The 20992-nt window shown below is 44.5% G+C and overlaps 1 protein-coding gene across 2 annotated transcripts in view; it reads right to left on the bottom strand.

The window, feature by feature from the left end:
* The window catches only part of STXBP1 (syntaxin binding protein 1), a 66432-nt gene that overhangs the window by 18837 nt on the left and 26603 nt on the right, over positions 1–20992 (bottom strand). For both annotated transcript variants that reach the window (XM_048512875.1, XM_048512876.1), the window contains exons 2-12: positions 16496–16545; positions 15998–16079; positions 14154–14230; positions 12457–12535; positions 9212–9315; positions 7512–7660; positions 7157–7241; positions 5755–5885; positions 3927–4034; positions 630–690; positions 369–434 (exon numbers count right to left, since the gene is read on the bottom strand). In XM_048512875.1, the coding sequence (XP_048368832.1) occupies positions 369–434; positions 630–690; positions 3927–4034; positions 5755–5885; positions 7157–7241; positions 7512–7660; positions 9212–9315; positions 12457–12535; positions 14154–14230; positions 15998–16079; positions 16496–16545 (992 nt within the window). The remainder of the gene's footprint in view (positions 1–368; positions 435–629; positions 691–3926; positions 4035–5754; positions 5886–7156; positions 7242–7511; positions 7661–9211; positions 9316–12456; positions 12536–14153; positions 14231–15997; positions 16080–16495; positions 16546–20992) is intronic.

Raw genomic sequence — 20992 nt, 5'->3', positions numbered from 1 at the left:
CCTCTGGTTAAAAATATAATCCATTAAATGAAATTAATAATAAAAATTATGCATTTTTAAAAACCCCATAATTCTTAATAAGGTCCAGAGGACATTTAACACAGACAGGTGCACAAACCCAGCTATGACTTAGTCCACCAAAACAGCAATTTCAGAGCATAGTGCAGCAGACGAATGCAAGATATTCTGGGCATTCTTTCCTAAGACCTTGACATAGGTGTCAAACTCATGGCCCTCCAGATGTTATGGACTACAGTTCCCATCATCCCCTGCCAGCATCATGCTGGCAGGGGTTGATGGGAACTGTAGTCTATAACATCTGGAGGGCCGCAAGTTTGACACCTGTGTTGTACAACATGGGAATTTACCTTGCTGAGCTCCTTCTGATATTGTGGCATCTTCTTCAGCATCTGGGAAAGGTCCCTCATAGTTGTCTACAAATCAGAATCAAACAAAGCGTGTGAACCTTATTGACATTGTTGCTGCTGGGTTTAGGATGACAGAATCAGAGTGGGTATCAAAACAGCAGGGATGAGGAATCTGAAATCATCCAAAAGGAAATTACCACTGGAGGAAATAGATTCCCACAACCCTTTAGGTGCCTCATGAGTGGTTATGTGCCATCTCACCTTCTCACCAGTGTTCATCCTTTTGCTGGAAGAGAAGTCCTTCAGAGACCGGGTGACCTCCCTGGAATGAAAGAAATCCAACTCAGTCTGAAACATACTCCTCTCCATCCTAACTTCTTGTCCTTATTTTTTTTTGTCATCAAGTTGCGAAAGACATGGGTTTTCAAGGCAAAGTATGAAAAGAGATGGTCTTGCCCCTGCATTGTGACCCTGGACTTGTGGTCTACCATCCATAAATACTGGCCAGGGCTGATCCTGCTTAGCTGACCAGATCAGGCTAGCCTAGGGCTATCCTGGTCTGGGGTTTTCCCTCCCCATCTGATTCATGTAAGTTCCCTGGGAACACTGGAGTCACGGGGGGTGGGGTGGGGTAGAGGGAAGGCTGTAGATGCCACACTGTATACTCTTGTAAGCTTTATAGTTTTGAATTTAATATTCCAAAGCCCTTTCTGAATTCTCAACATCGCCCACCCAACCCTTAAAGGGGACACACCAGTGACTCTTCCACAATCTTCAAAGAGGCCAAGTGGTACTGCTAATTAGTTTTTTCCAAAACGGAACAGATCTATCAAGTTAAGTTTTGTGCTGTTTAACAGAGGTCAAAACCTTCTGGTAGAGAAGGGGAAACACGCTGGCAGTGTCCTTTCAAACTGCTTCCAGTTGGGAGTTTTAAGCATATTTTCCCTCTTAAATTTTTCCCATATTCTATATATTGGCTTTCTTATAATATGATCCAGGAAGTGTTTCAATTCTTTTCCTTCCATGTACCAAACATAGTAATGCCATCCGTAAAATAGGTCATGTCCTTCTAAGTTAAGTAATTCTGTATTTTGTAGTGTTATCCACTCTCTGAACCATAACATACTTGTTGCCTCATAGTAAAGTTCTAGATTGGGCAATCCTAAACCACCTCTTTGTATTTCATCGCACATTATTTGATATTTTATTCTAACTTTATGTTTGCCCCACAGAAATTTAGATAGATCTTTTTTGCATTTTTCAAAAAAAGTTCTGTTTGTAACAATTGGTATTGTTTGAAACAGGTAATTCATTTTGGCTAACACCGTCATCTTAATTAGTGCGATTTTCCCTAAGAGTGTTAAATTTAAATTACTCCATTTTTTTTACTTTGTCTCTAATTGTGTTCCATTCTTTTTCATAGTTGTTTTGAAAAAGTAAAATATTGGACTTTGTAATTGTAATTCCCAGATATTTGATTTTATTAACTATATCAAATTTCATTATTTCCTTAGTTTGCTCTTCTTTATATTTGTTTGAATTAAACATTAATATCTTAGTTTTCTTTTTGTTCACTTGTAGTCCTGATATTTGTTTATATTTCTCTAGTGTCCTTTTCAGTTGTCTTTGAGACTCTTCCTGTAGGTCTATAAATAGAGCCAAGTCATCGGCATATTCCTTTACTTTATATTCAATTTTGTTAATTTGTATTCCTTTTATTTCGTTTGATGTTCTGATATATTCCAACAGGGGTTCTAAGGACATTATAAACAAGAGAGGGGAAAGCGGACAGCCTTGACGCGTGTCCTTTCAAACTGCTTCCTAAGAAAGAAAAATCAGGTAGGCTTCAAGGATTGGCACCCTTGGGCAATTGCTGGGGGCCCACAGACCCGGAAGAACAAACTACAGACAAACCACTCCCCACTCACAGGGCATCACAAGGATTTTTACAGGCTGGGGTTCAGCTCTTCCATCCTCAAGAACCACCGAAAGGAAAAAGAGGGCAGGCAGATTCTGGTGCATCTTCTGTTCCTACAGTTTAGGGCAGGCTGTCATGCCCCTGATGGTCCTGCCATATTGCCGCTATGAAGATAGCAAGTCCTATTTGGATCTGTGGTTTCCTACCTGCCAATAACCTGCTATAGTTCTGCAATAAAGAATATCATGTTCCAATTCTGAGTTCTTCAATTGAGACTATAGTCACAGAGTATGACACAGCCCGCATTTTCTAAGCCTTGTTTGTAGTGGACACCAAGGAAGTACTACAGAAAGTGGCCATTCTGCATATGAGGGGTCACAAAGTAGTGGTGGAACCAACCCATCAGAAAAGATTTTGCAAACTGCTCCCAGATACCTAGAACTGGCCTTCAGTAAGGGGGCTCAGGCGCTGCTCTGTCCAAGAGACTCAGCCGAGGTCCTGCTAACAGGTGGGTCTCGGCTAGATGACTCCATGGTCTAGCTTCACAATTAGGCCACATCGGCCTCCACCCCTTTCTTAAAGTCTATTTTAAAATGTGGATACCTTTTGCCAACATACGTAAAGAATGTTAAGTGTATCCTTTAGTACTTAGTACAGGATGGTACACTACAGTAAAATATTAATGATCTAAGCAGGTCAGACAAAAGTGGCAAGAACTGGGCAGTATACTTTGCATTATGTATATATGTATATGCGTCTCTGTGTGTGTGTATCATAACGCTCCAGTGTTGTATGCATTTTTTATGAAGACAAAAAAGACTACTTACAATTAATTATTGGCGTGCGTGTGTGTGTGTGTCCATGTGTATTTGTATATATGGATCTCATACTTCTAGGGTAAGTGCCAAATCCCTAACCTTAGTCAAGAATTATAAAATGGTAATTCATTTTTCTATGTTATTTACAGAACAGGGACTCTCTGAACATGCTAACCCATACTGAGACATTTGCCCTCATCAAAGAACGGCTACTAGCAATGGATTACCAACAACTGCAGAGCTTGGCCAACAAATCCTGCTCGCAGGGAAACCCAGCCTACTATATTGCAGCACTTACCAACCCTATATATAGGAGAGCCTACATGCTGGTTAGATTTAATATTATGCCCTCCCTCGCTCCATAGAGGATAAGAGGTTTTGCCCCTGCAGTCCAGGGCAGTTGGATTCCATTGCGCACATTCTCCTCCACTGCCCACTTTACCGGAATCCAAGATCCAGCTTATTATTACAAGTCATTGACTCTATGAAAACCCTTACAGAGCTTGATAAAGTAAATATGCTCTTAAACTGTAATGATTTTGACTGTTGTCTCGCAGTGGCAAAGTTTCTGGCTGAGGTTTGCGAACTGAACTTATGATACAGTGTGAAGTTTTTATCTAGTAATTTTAACTGTATTTATATTGTATGTTCTGTATGCCAATAAAGGCTTATTGATTGCTTTTTTGCTTACAGAACAGGAGTTTTGTGTGACTTTAATGGGTGCAGTTAATGGGCAGAACAATTAATATTTCTCATATTGCAAGGCTGCCTCAGACAGTCACCCACAAAGAAGGAAAGGAAGAAAGGGAGAAGAGTTCTTACTGGGACACCTCGGCAATGTGCTTGTGACGCAAGGTCACCCAGAGATCATCATCTTCGTCCAGCAGAACCTCCTTTACACGGGCTTCCCCAATGCCGCTCGTATCGTACCTGGGGGGTGGGGGGTTGGAGGGGGAAGGGAAGAGATGCCCTGTAATTTTCCAAGATCCGCAGGGTGCTTTTTCATCAAGCAATGAAAACTTGTAAAACAATTAAGATGAATAAGCCGGACACACCAGACCATTTACTCCATCGTTAATTCTCATGCAGAGATTAGCCAGATGCCTCTACAATGCCCATAAACAAGACACAAAGGCAACAGGTCTTTGCAATCATTTGCCCCAGCAGCCCACATGCAGGGAGATACCACTTCTGTTGCATTTAGCTCTCCCAGACAGTGGCAGAGCGAGGGGGTGAAGGGAGTAGAGACTCGGCCATCACTTCCCACAGATGTAGGGGCACATTGCAGGGCACCTTCCCACTTGCAACTGCATTCTGCCCCCGAGCACATGGATTTCGGGACAGGCGTGCAATTGAACGCCAGTCAGCAGAGCTTACCCTTGCCCAAAACCCCCATAGGAAGTTTTGGTATAGGGAGAAGCTGCGGGGGAGGGCAGCACCCAGGGTGATCTCCAAACGCTGTTTTTCACAGCTATGCCCCTGCTCCCAGCTAACAGTAATGCGTATAATTATTCTCCCTGAATTTGTATAATTCCCCCTTTTAAAAAGCCATCTGAACTACAGGCGATTACCATATTCTGAGGGATGCTGACCTACAGATGCTAATTTGCGGCTTCAAGCAGCAGAACCCCAATTCCCTTCTGCTGCTCCCCAGCCGCTCCACCAAGACGCTGTAAATAATCTCCCACTATTCCTCAAAATAGCAAAATAAAATGGTCTCAAAGACATATGAAACACAGAAAGACACTGTGGCATAGCTGGGGTACTAGAGAGATGTGACATCAACACGTAAAGCGCCACTCTTGCTGATAAAAGGTTCCATTTGTTATAACCTAACTGGCAGCAAAACGCAAAGCTCCAAGTTACTGACTTGAGAACATCGAGAACAGGTTAGTCCTCAAGAATGCAGAAGCGAGTCACCCTGGAGAAACCCCTTTCCACCATTATGTAGAGTGGACTTACCACGGGCTGTGGTCCTCTCAAAGATGACTTTCAAAAGCATGCACCCCTCTTGAAAGGGAAACTGATTTGCAGGGAAGTCAATCTATGTAAGCCCTGTACATACAGCATATGTACAGGGGACAACTGTGGGAGGCAGGAGAGGACCAGGCATATATTGGCCAATTCCTGCTCAAGATTGAGCTTACAGGCCATGCAATTGGTTCTGTGCATTCCCTAAATAGATCTCAACTATGCTCACAGGCTCCATCCATGACTGGCAATTCCAATTTTCAAAAGCCTCTGATCAGAGTGAAACAGCCTTACACACATACAGGTTTCAAGAGCTATGTGTATGGTGGGGGAGTATTCAAAAAAGTAGTGTTCACAATCATGAGGACAGAGCCTATGTACATTGGTTTTCATGTGTGCTGTTGTTAAGGCAAATGCCTGGAACTGAGGGCCAAGGTGCTTTACTGCAGGAAGGGCTGGGATCCCACTGTATCCTTTTTGAGCATTTCTCTTTTACTCACACACAACTGGCTATGGCAAGAATCAGATGACCATTTGTGCAAGCTGGCAGCTGAAACTATTTAACTGGTTTAAAAGCATTTGACACCCCATAGTCCCAGCACACTGTTTTCAAAGGCAACTTCTACATAAAGACAAGAAACAAAACATGTCATAATTCTCAGTATAGGTGGGTCCCTACTTGTAAACATCATTATCAATGGGCAGCAGGTCATAGCTCATAGCTTGGAATGTCAGCTCGTGCAGCACTGGGGAGCTGGGGTCAAAACCGCGGTCCAAGATGACCAGCTGGGATCGAGCTTTATCCGGACCCTAGGGGGTAGTGGGAGAGAAAAACAAAATATATGATTGTCCTTGTATCCCCCAGGAGATCATAAGGTAGCTCCAGGAGGCCCTCCTGGTAATAGCATCCAGGCTTGGTGAACTTTGCTTCCAGGGGCGGTGGGGGTGGGCGGGTTGAGTGAGTTCTGAAAGAACTCAGCCAGCAAGCTTCATGTGTAGGAGAAGGGAAACAAAATAAGCCTTTTGGAGGGCCATAAAATTGAACCCCCAGAAGCAAAGTTCACCAAGGCTGGATGCTATTACCAGGAGGGCCTCCTGGAGCCACCTTGAAAGTCTGGTGCCTCTATCTTCAAAAATGGGCAGCCTGCTTATTCACTCAGAAATTCCCCATTGGCTACAATGGAGCCAAGGCGCTGCAAAGCAGAAAATCTGGGCAAATTTCTTGGGGTGCCTGTCAGGGGTGCATTTTGTAAAGCTACTGGCACCAAAATTCCAGGATCTCATTCAGAGATGATCCTGATGATACCATCTGAGTTTGGTGAAGTTTGGTTCAGAGGGTCCAAAGTTATGGGCCTTCAAAGGGGTAGCCCCCATCTCCTGTTAGCTACCGTTGGAAACAATGGGGAATGTGGCACCCCCTTTGGGGGTCCATAACTTTGGATCCCCTGAACCAAACTTAGTTGATATCATCAGGACAGTCTCTGGATGAGACCCTCAAATTGTGGTGCCACTAGCTTTAAAAATGCCCTGCAGGTGCTAACACAAATAAACACCAAAAATACCAAAAAAAAGCCTGAATGCCTCGCATTCGGATTTGTTCATATTCGGGCAGGAAATATTCAGGCCGATTTTGGCCCAAATATGCTCAGATGCACCCAGGGCCGAATCCAGAATTCGACGCACCTGAATCTTCGAGTCTAGTCTCCATCCCTCCTAGCCATTAATTAACTTCTCCTCCACAAATCCAGTCTCCATGTAAAACCACCTATGTTCATGGCCATCACTGTGTCCACTGGCAGTGAATGCCATAATTCAACTACATGCTAAGTAAAGAAGTATTTCCTTTTGTAGTATTTTAATAACATTCTTATGCCATATCCTTTTAGAGGTTTTTTTCAATTCCCATGGAGAAAGTGGATAATTTGGAGGGTGGATTCTATGGGCTGTACCCCACTGTCCTCCCCAGGCCCTACCCCAAAATCTCCAGAAGTTTCCCAACCAGAATCTGTCAACCAAACCTCCACCATCCCTCACCTATGACTAGGAGGATCAGACAGCCCTACATGCAAAGCCTCTCTCACCTCACCCATGGTTGGATCATCCGCCTTGTAAGCATCCAGTTTGTCCTGGATCAGCTGGGCTAGCATGGCATTATCTTTGTAGTCTCTGCCAAAGGGGACACAAACAATATTTAAGGATCTCTGTGGCTTCTCCAGTTAGCCTCTTGACCCGTATTAAGGTGGCAGAAGCAATTAACAGACTCTGTAAGTACACCCCATTTGAAGAGCGACAAACCACTTTGCTGGATCTGATCAAGATCCACCTTTTGCCCTGTTTCCAACAGAGGATACACACATCCCTACAGGAAATTCAGAATCAAGGCAGGAAGACAATGCTCTTCCCCTGTTGGGAGTAGCACTTTGGTTTCCAACGTACCCTCTGTATCGGACTGCGGGGTATTCTTTCAGAGTGGCACAGAGGGTTGCAATCTGCTCTGCCAGGCGCTCCAGGATGGGGTTTTTCATCTGGGCCTTGTGAGGGCTGTAGAAGCTCTGGAAAGAGTCAGCAGAGTCCAGGGAGTACACCTAACATGGGATCCAAAAAACAAAGAGAAAAGACAATAAGCCCAGATGCTCTGAATTATGAAGGAGGAGGAAAAGTTAAAGCAGTCAGAAACTTCTTTGCCAGCTTGGCCCTCGGAGGACCCTCTTGTTCACCCAAAAATATAAATAAATAAATTTGTGACCCAAACATCACTAGAGGATACCAGAACTTACTTCCTAAATAGTACAGGGGCTCCAACCAAAAAGCATGCTTTTTAACTTGGAGGCCATCTACCCCTCCCCCCACCATTATCTAGCCTACAATTTACAGTCCTTTACCTAATTCTCATTTTGCTAGGAACACATCAAGCTGCTTCAAACCAAGACACACCATCGCTTCACTGAACACTGTCAGCACCTGACCAGTCTGGATGAGAGGAGGATCCTTCCCAACATCTGCAACTTGAATCTCCCCACATGCAAGAGTGCACTGAATCATGGCCTTCCTCCAGCATAGCTATCGACACCTGAAGCTGCCCTGACTGTCCTTGAAGCTATGGACACCTGAAGCTTTCCGTGTAGCCCAGTATCCTCCCAGGACATGATCTGAAGATACAAACCCTTGCTGGATTTGGTCAATGCTTGGAAGGGAGCTCTCCTTGGTACCTTCCGAAAACCTCAGAGCACTACGATGGGAGAAATGCAGGATAGGACTATAATAAAATCATAAAATATCATCTTTTGGCTGGCAGCAGCTCTTTGAAGTCTTAAGCAAAGAAAGACCTTTTCCCTGCGTCCTGAGATCCTCTAACTGAAGATATCAGAAACTGAACATGGGACATCCAGCACTGGACTTTGTGAACAGCAATCGTAGGTCAGTGTGTGTGAAATTTTGAGTCTTTCGGCACCCACGTCCTCTGCTCGCTTACAACTGGAATGTTTGCTCCTAGCGACAAAAGCTTGCAATCAAAGGGTTTGTGCGCCTGGGTCAGCAGGGAAAAAAGGAACCTGTTGAATTTGGTATTTATGGCTCTGCACGCAGCTCTCGCCATCTGCTCCCAGTCACAGCCCCCCCCCCCAACCCAGGAGGTGGGTGGTTGTGCAGCAGATGGTCAAGTAGCTTCTTCCCCTCCCCGGCTGCACTATGTTGGGCCAAGGATCTAGCCAATGGTGAAGGAGAGAAAGCAGGGGGGTTGGAAGCTGGAAAAGCTAAGCACAGAACAGAGGGATAAGCAGTAGGAAAATAATCAAGGAAGATGAGAAGAACAGAAAAGCAGCTTCCTCCTGCCAGAGTTATTTTCTCTTGCTGAAAGTTATGACGTAATCCCTTCAAATCCTCCTCTTTCCCTTCAGGAAGTCTGGACAGATATGGCATCCGTAGCTAGGCAGGATTTCCAATGCTAGTGTATAATGCTGTCACTTCTTCTCCTTGCGATTTGTGGGGGGCTCTAAGAAGGCCAGTCCCACACAAACACACAACATTCAGGAGCGATAACAAGATTTAAGAAGATCTGGATTTAAACAACTGACTTCCTGCCATCCAGTCTAGCCTGCCCACAATTGCTCTCCCTCTCCCCGCCCCCCAAGACTCACCTGCGACTCGTACGGCAGGAAAGCAATGTTGATTTCTGTCAGTGTCTTGACTACTTTTGCCGCACGGGATTTCACCAGCTCATTGAACAGTGCATCAGGGCATGCTGGGGAGGGAGAAGACATGAGAGTCAACACTGCAATAATATGGATGCCCCAAAGACAGTTTAATATAATGAGACACTCCACTGCTACCACCAAACCCTGGACAAAATCCACAGAGAAATAGGAGACTCAGTTAGTGTCTACTACAGGCTCTCATTGACTGTAGAGAGATCATGGGAGTTGTTTTCCCATCTTTGAGAGCTGAAAGTGGCTCATAAGAACATAAGAGCACTGTTGGATTGGACCAGTGATCCACGTTGTCCAGGATACTCTGTTGCACAGAAGCCAACCAGTTGCTTTGGAGGGAAAACAGACAGGCCAATGAACAGGGTATAAAGGCCAAAATCTTCCCTTAATGTTATCTTTGAGCTAGAGACGTAGTAAGGGGGGAAGTGCCTGGTGCACTGGTACGTCCTCTACCCCTGCCATGCCAATGTCCGCCCCGTCCCACCCCCGTCATACCCCACAGGGGCGTGTGCCCAGTGTGTCACGCACCCCCTTCACCCCTGGAGCTACGCCTCTGATTTGAGCAGTGGTAAGCAGTTAGAGATTTATGGTCTCTGAATGTGGAAGTTCTCGTCATTCATCTCCACTAGTAGTCATTGATGGTCCTATCCTCCAAGAATTTATCTAATCCCAGTTAAAGCCATCTAATACTAGTGAGCAACAATATGTCCATGAGCATAGAATTCTACAATTTGATGTCCTGTACACTTATTCAATTTTCATCCCACGTTGTTTAAAAGCTCAGTTTATTTGAAAATGTCCATATCCTGCCTTTCAACCAAATATTATCCCCAAAGCCGGATTATAATATACTATTTAAAAAGTAATGGCAAGACGTTCAGATCCATATGGGCAAGCTTGGATAGCTTCTTTTCCTCTCCACAATCATTTCTTAAGGAAAGAGACATATAAACTGGATAGATGATCCCACCCAGCCCTCAGAGACCCTGGTCACCTTCCATGCAACTGTAAACTCAGCACTAAGCAAAAAGAAGGCACAATGGCAGATTAATTGGCAAACAATACCCTCTATGTCAGTGATGGCGAACCTTTTCGAGACCGAGTGCCCAAACCGCAATCCAAAACCCACTTATTTATCACCAAGTGCCAACATGGCGATTTAACCTGAATACTGAGGTTTTAGTTTAGGAAAAACGGTTGGCTCTGAGGCATGCGTTCCTCGGGAGTAAACTTGGTGGTAATCGGTGGCTTTGCTTTGAAGCAACTGTGCAACTCTTCCAACGGGTGAATCACGCCCCTGGGAGGGTTTACTCAGAAGCAAGCCCCATTGCCAGCAACCGAGCTTACTCCCAGGTAAAGGATCATGCTTTAGTTTTTCGCATGAAAATCAGTGGGGTTACCAGCGCTTAACAGGGTTACCTACACTGCTTCCCCAAAACTAGGTCTTAGGTTTAATGCTAATAATAGAGCCCAGCGGCCCAGGCCAGCCTAGATTGGGGGGGGCGCGATTTCCCCCCACATGACAAACTCTGTTTGCGTGTGCCCACAGAGAGGGCTCTGAGTGCCACCTCTGGCACCCGTGCCATAGGTTCGCCACCACTGCTCTATGTTAATGAAGAAAGTTCCAGTGAGAATTTCGGCTAATGAGTCAGTTAACTTCAGCGGGCAAAATATTTGCATAATAATAGCAACAGATGCACGGTGGGGAAAATCAAAAGGGCTGTTGTAAGGATCACACACAAAAATAAGACAAGTTTGGACTACACTGTCAAGAAATTGAGTTTCATGTATTGTCGAAGGCTTTCACAGCCAGAATCACTGGGGTGTCATGTGGTTTCCAGGCTGTATGGCCGTGTTCAAGTGGCATTTTCTCCTGACGTTTCGCCTGCATCTGTGGCTGGCATCTTCAGAGGAACTGATGGTAGTAAAGCACAGGTATACATACTCCACTTGCTTTACTACCATCAGATCCTCTGAAGATGCCAGCCACAGATGCAGGCGAAACGTCAGGGGAAAATGCTACTAGAACATGGTCATACAGCTCGGAAACCACACAACACCCCAATTGAGTTTCACTTGCAGTTTCTTGCTTTTGAATTCGGATTCATGCTGAGGGCTAGTATAAAATAATAGAAAGGAATTCAATGGGGGCTGGCAATGTAGCTGAGCTCAGGCCTTTACAACTGATAAGGAGCCAAGTGCTTGTTCCCAAATGTTCAAGGCCATAGAACTTGGTGCTGCATTCCAAGCAATTAAGCTGATGGTACTATTACAGTCTCATTGTGAGAAGGGAGGGGTTATGACTGCAGAATAAATCCTACCCTTCATAAATCTCATTCTCTACCCTTAAGATTCCCTGGTCAGCAAAAGGAAGAGTAATTGCCTTAGCTCACCAAGCATTCATTTGATTGGTCAATGGGCCCTGATCACCTCAAATCATCTGCCATAAAGTTCGGCAATTCAGTCTATCAAATTGTGTTGCCTTGGTACCTCACTTAGGGTTCTTGGAATCACCATTTTGGATCTTGATGGATGTGCTTCTGTTTGCCATAAACTATGGCTTCCTGGCACCTTGGGATTTTGTTCTGGATAGAGTGGTCTTTCTGAAACCAAAGGATACACCTGGAATTGGGTAACATATTGTTTTGACTTTTGCCTTGAAACCAATTTTGTTTTATTCTTTAGTCATATTTTGGAGGGGTTTTTTTGTCTTCAGGAGGCGTCAATTAAATCCAGGCCTAGGCCCAGGTTAACTACTGGGTGAAATTCACTCAGTGAGTCATCTGCCTTGCAGGGCTGACTGTCTTGTTTGTATTCCTGGGAAGGCTGGAAGTTTTCCCTACGGTTTCTGGCTATTGGGAAGAGACAAAAAGACTGGTGGGAGCAACTAACATGATGGAATTTGTGGATTCAGACCCCAGGGTTTTAAGTGTCCTTGGGTTTGGAGTCTTTCTTCCCCTTCCCAGGATAATCCTTGGATTAGGATATCCTGACATGTACCCCCACCCACCCACCCCAAAAAGGTATTCTAATGCAAAAAACAATGCTGGGTTATTTTGCCAATTTTGCCACTCCCCATGCAGAAACTTCATGTGGAGCAGCAAAATCAACAAAATAATCCCCCCAACAGTGGGTGGCAACAACAAAGGAACCAACCCAATTCCCAGAATACTTACAATCGGTGAAGAAGACATGGGCAGCCCGGTACTTGGCAGCTGGGGGATCCTTGAAGTCATTGATGAGTGAGCGGACAGACTAGAAGACATAAGCAGCAGCATTGATAGATTCTTCATGGGGGTTCTTACCCACAAATAAAGACCTCTTGAGTGTTTCAGTGCACAAGCTTTAGCTGATTAATTGATTAACTCAGCACATGACCAAAAGCATCCAGTGTAGAAAGGGTGGGTCATGGCAAGCCTCAACAACAAAACAGAGCCTCCATGTACAGAGACAGTATTGTTCGTTCCACACAGCACAAATGAGACTTTCTGCTGACCTAAAAAAGACATCTTGGGAATCAATTCCACACAGCTTTTTCCCTAAGACATCCTCAGAACGCCTCATTTCTTCTCAAGCCGTCCTATGTGAGGATGCTTAAAGTGCACCATTTCTCCCTAAGGTACCTGCAAGACATCCCCTGCCTGGCAGTGTGGAATGCAGAGCTTGGGAGGCATTTTATTTTTCCTGCCTGACCATTAAGCTTTCTGGTCAGTTTCACCTTCCGCTTGCACCTGGCCTTTTGTGTGCTGCTGAAGGGATTCTCCCTGCTGCTATTTGCTGAAGGTTGCCTCAGGACAATTGCTCTGTAAGCTCTGATCCTGGACATCTTTTCAGTCCGAAAAGTACATAGTTGTATTCAGCTCTTCCTGTCAATTCCAGCAATATATGATTTTCCTTTTCATAGGTATATATGTATTGCTGGAATTAGTAGGAACAGCTGGGAAAAATGGAAAAAAAAGAAAAATGGAAATCTTACCTTGACTATTATTCAATGTAAAACCTTATTTAGGCATATGTGATTTAATCAGGATGTTATAGTTTGTGAGCTTAAGTTTAATCTGTATTTGCTCTTTAAATTTTCTTCTAAACTGCAGTAATCGTTATTACAATTAATATCAATGTAGATTGTTTAAGTGGTTTTAAAAGTTTTTCTTCAGAATAATAATCAGAATTGATGCAGATCCGTGTATTTATTTATTTCCTTTAATTTTATTTATTTAATTTATTTATTATTAGATTTAATATATCGCCCTATCCCCGAAGGGCTCAGGCGGTGCACAAAAAACATCATGTATAAAAACATCATATATAAAACATAAATACAATATAAACAGCAATTTTAAGCTAAAACAGCACCCCGCGAAACCCTTACATAACCCTCCTAAAAAGAAATAGAGAGAGAATAATGGGTCCCGACGATGTTAGGGACCCATAGAAAGCAGGGGAGGGCGCTGGGGCACCTTCAGCGGCTGGTCTCTCCAAAGGCCCAGTGGAACAACTCAGTCTTACATGCCCTGCGGAATTCCCCAAGGTCCCGCAGGGCCCGGACAGCTGGCGGGAGAGGGTTCCACCAGGCCGGTGCCAGAGCCGTAAAGGCCCTGTCCCGAGTGGAGGCCAGCCGCGTCATCGAGGGGCCAGAAACCTCCAGTAAATTTGCCTCTGCTGAGCGCAGAGGCCGGGCTGGGACATATGGGGTAATGCAATCATTTTTCATTTTTTGTAATTTGTTGAAAAATATAAAAAAATGTTCTTTAAAAAGGAAGTTGAAGCCCTTGAACTGGCCAAATAGTAAGCACCCCCTAGACCCCAGGTGAGTCCAACAGTCATGTCATTTGTCCTCTTTCACACAGTACTTTATGGGTAAGACACCTACCGTATCAGATGGAGTGATGAGGTACACAGCCTCCAGACTGGGAAGTGGCTCTCGGCGCTTGTTGATGTCTTCCACAACTGGACAAGAAACCACAATCAGGTTGGGTAGGGAAAGTGCAAATACAGCAGATGTCAACAGGGATAAAAGCCAGGAGATGCCAAGGTCCTCAGCTTTCCCCAGGGACCAAATGCTTACAGTTCTATAAGTCCTGATGAGAAGCTTCTGTCTTCACCTACTGCTCTCCTCCCTGCCACAGCATGAATCAGAGAATGGCAGGGACAGTTATAGGAAGCTATAGCTCATTAAAGATACCCATCCACCAGAGGCAAGAGCTGCCACCTTAGTTATCTCTCAGCACTGGACCTGCCCAGGTTGGAGGTGCCAGAAGCTGCTGCAGATCTTACCATATTCCAAACAAGCTAGGAGTGAAACCCAGATTTCCCCTCTGATGTTGCAGAGGATTCTGGGATGTTTCCATTGCAGAGTGGGGATTTGAATCTGAGGTCTCTCAGATTCTAGTCTAACATTTTAATCGCTACACAGCTGTCATCCCCAGGTTCTAAAACAGTCTAGTCAGGAAGAGGAACAAAGTGCTAGAAACCCCCTCCAGATTCTGAGGGCAATGAGCAACATCAGAAGGTAGTGGAGCAGACCTCACAATGGCCTCTCTCACTTTAAGGAAACGCGTTCCCTGTCAAGGTCCCTTTGGGTCTCCCCCAAGAAGGATAGCTGGTTCTTTCTGAACAGCACAAATAAAAAGTCTTGCAAACATTTTCAAAAGAAGTTTTTGCTTCTTTTTTTTTTTGCCCACGTAGTATGCGGGGGGGGGGGGGGGGTGTTTCCAGATACAACATTTCATTTGCCTGCCTGCCTTCCCCACCTCCAGCTCTCACTTTTGGTTTTGTGCCCGCCATTTTCTACCGCTTCAGGATTCTTTGTGCTGCCCACCATTTGAACAATGTCCCATGAGGTTTCCTCTGCTTGCAGCTCATCCTCCCCGTCATTTCACTTCCTTTTAAAAAATAAGATATCTTTGAAGCTACAACGAAATGATATGAGAATCAACTCTCCTATCGTGTCATAGTTTTGAAGGTATCTCATTAAAAGAAAAAGAAAAAGGAACACGTGCGTGGCATTGCCAGGAAAAACTTACTTTAATAACGAACTTTGCACATTGAAATGATGGGCAGATAAGCTGCATTCAGAGGAAATTCCAAGGGGAACATTCTGAAAATGGTGGGCGGCACGGAGAATCCAGGAAGCACCAGAAAACGGCAGGCATGAGCTGTTCAGAAACTGAAAGGGGGGTGGGTAAGGAGGGGAAAATAAAATGTCTTCTGATCTCTGAACAGCAAGCAGGAGATGTTTTAAAAAAAACAACTTCAGGGAAAAAGTCATTAATTGAGCTGAAATAAAATGTCCTGAGGACGCTCTGTGTGTGTGTGCGTGTGTGTGTGTGTGCGCAGAGTTCCTCCCCAAAATTATTCCTTTAACACCCTAAAGTTGTTTTATTTGTGTTGTGCAGAAAAGACCTGTGTTGGCATCACATAACACAGGCACTCCATGCTGACAGCGATGTTTCATGGTGCTAATCCAAAGACCGGAAATCAGGTACAACAAATGTAGCAAATAAATCAAGCAGTACAGCCACTGTGGCCAGTAGTTTAATAAACAACTCTCTTTATACGAACAGTGTATGGTTAAGACCCTTATTCTTTTTTCTCTTCCCTGCACTCGTGTAAACTACTTTTGATGATTTCCACAAAGAGGGGCAACTGAGGGACATGCAGTCAATGCAGAGGGTGCAAGATAGGTGTGCAGAGGTTGCCAGTTGCTCCACTCACTTGTTATCCCTTCAGTCATGATGTCGGTCATTTTGCAGCAGGAGGAGAGCATGCGCATGCTCAGTTGATCCACCACGAGCACCTGAACAAAAAAGGAGAGGAGAGAGAAGGAAGGAAGGAAGGAAGGAAGGAAGGAAGGAAGGAAGGAAGGAAGGAAGGAAGGAAGGAAGGAAGGAAGGAAGGAAGGAAGGAAGGAAGGAAGGAAGGAAGGAAGGAAGGAAGGAAGGAAGGAAGGAAGGAAGGAAGGAAGGAAGGAAGGAAGGAAGGAAGGAAGGAAGGAAGGAAGGAAGGTCAAAATAGCCCAGCACTAGATTTGGTATTCAAACAAATCTGTTTGATATGGCCTCCCCCCCTTGCTATCAGACTCTGAGCACTGTCACATGTAAGCAACAACAGAACATTCACGTGACCATTCCACAGCTACGTTTTTTTCCCCAATCTGACGTGGTCCCCATATTTTCCTACTTGTGCCCGTAACCCTATGAACAAGAACCTTACCTTCCATTCTCCCTTCTTTTTCACCTTCTTTATCACATCAGCCATAATTTCTGCAAAACAGAGATGACAACAATAAATATTTAAAAAATAATACAATGAAATAGCATTCAAGATCACACTCAGCAGCACCATTTATCCAGAGATTGGTCTTGGCCCTTTGCCACTGCCCATTCTCTTCCTCCATATAGTACCTCCCTATGTTAAGAAAAAATATCTGGGGAAGGCAATGGCAAAACACGCCATAAACATGGTCTGCTTAGTAAATGTCGTGATGTGGTATCACCCCATGGGCCAGTAATTACTTGATGACACCTTTACCTTTACGTTAAAAATGCATTAAAAAAAGACATCTGTACAATACAGTCAGAGATGTCTTAATGGGATTCAAAGATTTTGTTTTTAAATAACTGCAAAAATAAAGTATAGGGTTGCCAACCTCCAGGTGAGGCACAAAAATCTTCCAGAATTATAACTGATTTCCAGGCAACAGATATCATAGCTTTAAAAGGAGTTTGGACAGATTTATGGAGGAGAAGTCGATCTCTGGCTACCAATCTTGATCCTCCTTGATCTGAGATTGCAAATGCCTTAGCAGACCAGGTGCTCAGGAGCAGCAGCAGCAGAAGGCCATTGCTTTCACCTCCTGCAGGTGAGCTCCCAAAGGCACCTGATGGGCCACTGCGAATAGCAGAGTGCTGGACTAGATGGACTCTGGTCTGATCCAGCAGGCTAGTTCTTACGTTCTTATGCTCTTATCACTTTCCCTGGAGAAAACCACTGCTTTAGAGAGAGGATTTTACGGCAGTATAACATGCCCAGTTCCTTCCTATCCCTAAACTCCACCAATCTCCAGGAATTTCCCAGCTTTGAGTTGGCAATCCTATTTAAGGTCCCACCACAAAGTTTCTAAATCATCAATTGGCCATGGTGGCAGGGGCTGATGGGAATTGTAGTCCATGAACATCTGGAGAGCCACAGGTTGCAGACCCCTGTTCTAAATGAATCCCCACCCACTATCCCCTCTACAAAAAGTATTTTTATAGTTGTGTGAACATTCAGCATTTGATATCTGATGATTTTGCAGAAGTAGACAGTAGGCTATACCACCATACTTGGACTATCTGCCAACATTTAACAGGAGACATGTAGATCAGCCTCAGACACAGCAGTTGATAACTTGCAACAGCGTGCAGTAAAGTTCATTTTATTTTCACTGATTCCGTGAATCATAACAACCAAGAATCAAATTTTGATGTACAAGCTAGAAATCACATTTGAATCTCAACACTCAAGTGTCTAAATTAGGAAAATTTCCAAGCTTTTGAAAACCTTACTTTCACTATTGTTTTACCAACATTCATGGAAGCAAACATGCCAGCTGGGAAAGTTTACTGGTAGCTAATTCTTTGCTAAGGCTCTTACCTCTATTACTGATGCTGCAATCCTATCCACACTAATTTCATTATTAAAAAATATTTACTAGGCTGTTTTGGGGATATTAATCCTTCCGTCCATCCACAACAGTCCCCACAAACCATGGAAGCTACACAAACCATGGCTGACACCTAGGGCTGCTATATCAGTGGACAAACAAATCCTAACCACTAGACCAGCGATAGCTAACCTTTTCGAGACCGAGTGCCCAAATTGCAACCCAAAACCTGGGTTTTAGTTTAGAAAAAATGGTTGGCTCCAGGGCGTGCGTTACTCGGGAGTAAGCTTGGTGGTAGTCGGTGTCTTTGCTTTGAAGCAACCATGCATCTCTTCCAATGGGTGAATCATGACCCTAGGAGGCAAGCCCCATTGCCAGCAACCGAGCTTACTCCCAGGGAAAGGATTGCGCTTAAGTTCTTCGCATGAAAATCAGTGGGGTTTAACAGCGCTTAACAGGGTTACCTACACTGCTTCCCCCAAACTAGGTCTTAGGTTTAATGCTAATAATTGAACCCAGTGGCCCAGGCCAGCCTAGATGTGTTGGGGGGCACTCTGTTTGCGTGTGCCCATAGAGAGGACTCTGAGTGCCACCTCTGGCACCCGTGCCATAGGTTCGCCACCACTGCACTAGACAGTGGCTGTAAGTAAAGCCAGTGCATGCTAACTCATGTACATTTAATATTAACAGCCATATAAACATCTGTAGTGCAAATCATAGCAGTCCAAGTGTTATATATACATATCTAAGTCCATTAACTGGATAACAAGCAGAACCTCAAGAAACAACGACAAAGTGTATTTTCCAAGTCAGGCTCACAAAACCATAGCAACAGGTTCATACTCCATCTCCACGTGGAGGGGTAGATTAGCAAGGTCCTGTCTGATGGAGCCCTGGTGGCTTTTTCCTCTACCTTTACACCATAGGTGTCAAACTCGTGCCCTCCAGATGTTATGGGCTACAGTTCCCATCATCCCCTGCCAGCATGATGCTGGCAGGGGATGATGGGAACTGTAGTCCATAACATCTGGAGGGCCACGAGTTTGACACCTATGCTTTACACTGTTGTCTCTGCACTCCAAGCTCCACCTGACTGGAGGTGAAGCTTGGGAACAGTCAACAGTATAAAGCTAGAAGCGACAGCCAGGTCCAAATGGGCCCTTGCCACTACCAACCTCCAAGTGGAAATTGGAGACGGGGCAAGCCCCACTCACCAGCATTCAACTGTGCAGCTGGGGGGTGAGTGGGTGCGGCACTAGGGCAAGCTCCAGGCGCCATTTTATAATACTATGCAGTTAACTATGACAAAACGAAATGTATCCCCTATGTTTTACTAAGAAGACTTTCTTAATAACCACAAGCCCTTTGTTGTTGGGATGCTTTCCTTCTGAACTTCTTCCTAAACATGCAGTTCTGAGTTACCAGGTCTTGTTTCTAAAGCACAATCGAGGCATCAGGGATCCCCCATTTTCCCTGTTTTCAATTTCATACAAGGCATGTGCATTTCCCTCACGGCTTTTTGGTTATTTCAGTTTACGTGAATCTTTCTCCCTCTGTATACCACTGATGGGAATCTATTGCTCTGATAAAACACAACACAAAAGCAACATTGTGGCAATGACCATGTCTATATTCTTTCTGTTTAGTGTTTTACCAACCATCAGGAACATATGCACACATGTGTAAATATCCCCATGTTGACAAATATAATCACTTTAATTTCTCCCTAGAAAACCTGCATTGCTGTAACTAGCAAAATGAAGGAGAAAGTGTTGGATGTGTTCCCATGTGGGAGAAAAGTGGCGTCTTAATAGGGTTGCCAGGATTTAATCTAGAGAAGTATTTCCTCTAGGACCTGTGGTATACCCAGTGGTGGGATTCAGCAGGTTCGCACCACTTCGGCAGAACCGGTTGTTAAAATGATGCTTGTAAACAACCAGTTGTTAAATTATTTGAATCCCACCACCGGAACCGGTTGTTAAATTATTTGAATCCCACCACTGGGTATACCATAGAGTTTGCCCTCTGAGGTTGCCATTTTCTCCCAGTGAACTAGGATTGACAGCTCCCCCCTGGCTATTGGTGGGGGAAGGGGGTAGGATTACCTGATCTAGGTTAGGAAACTGAAGATTTGGGGATGGAGGTTGGGGAGGACAAAGACTTCACTGGGGTACAAAGCCCAGTGTCCATCCTCCAAAGAAGCTATTTTCTCCTTGGGAACCAATCACTGTAGTCTGGATATGAGCGGTAATTTGGGAGGATTCCCCAGGTCACACCTGGAGGCTGATATCCCTGGGTATGAGTGGAGTAAATAATAAAAAATAATAATAAAAGGGACAAGACAAATGGTCTGAAGGAAAACACGAGGCCTCCAGTTCTGGAACTGATTACAGAAATGTCCTTCGTGAGATCAGAATTAACCAAGAGCAGCAACATTTACTTCGTTACAGAAATAAATTCCAGAAAAATACTGATGATGGGCAGGGCAAAGAAGGAGCTAGCGAAAGACACTGGACTGGACATAAGTTGGTAGCGAGGAGGTTATATGACCCAGTGGCATGTTGCACCAAACATCAGAGAACAAACAGGAAGGGAGGGAGAAACAAAATTGACAGCAGGAATCCACAGCAAAACACCCTCGATGTGTCAGCAGTGCCACCTACCAACACTCGCCGCAAGTCAGGCACCGGTACGATAACGCTCTCCTGCTCCGTAAGAAGCCTCTAATCTGATAAATTGAGTAAGACATTCGATCCTCATTTAGAATCAAGCCGCTTGAGGCAACACCTTATAATCCCAGGCAAATCACATTTCACCTCCCGTTTATGGGTAGTTTACGTAAGCAGAACTGGGAGCGCTGTCCTGGGCCTGGTTTAACTGGGTTCACGCCATGTAAGTCCCCTCTTTGACCTCTGACAGGAACTCTCAAGGAAGATAATATGATCCAAATGGAATTTGTTTCTGAAAAGAAATATTTTTTTTAAAAAAAAATGCCAGGGATCATTCTAATGTGAAAGGTGTTCTGGTAGAACTAGAAAAATCTGACTCAGTGTTCAGTGACTTCC

This window comes from Sphaerodactylus townsendi, linkage group LG12 (assembly GCF_021028975.2).
Source record: "Sphaerodactylus townsendi isolate TG3544 linkage group LG12, MPM_Stown_v2.3, whole genome shotgun sequence".
Taxonomy (NCBI): Eukaryota; Metazoa; Chordata; class Lepidosauria; order Squamata; family Sphaerodactylidae; genus Sphaerodactylus; species Sphaerodactylus townsendi.
Note: the sequence above shows the minus strand (reverse complement) of the source record. Positions and strands in the feature narration are given on the sequence as shown.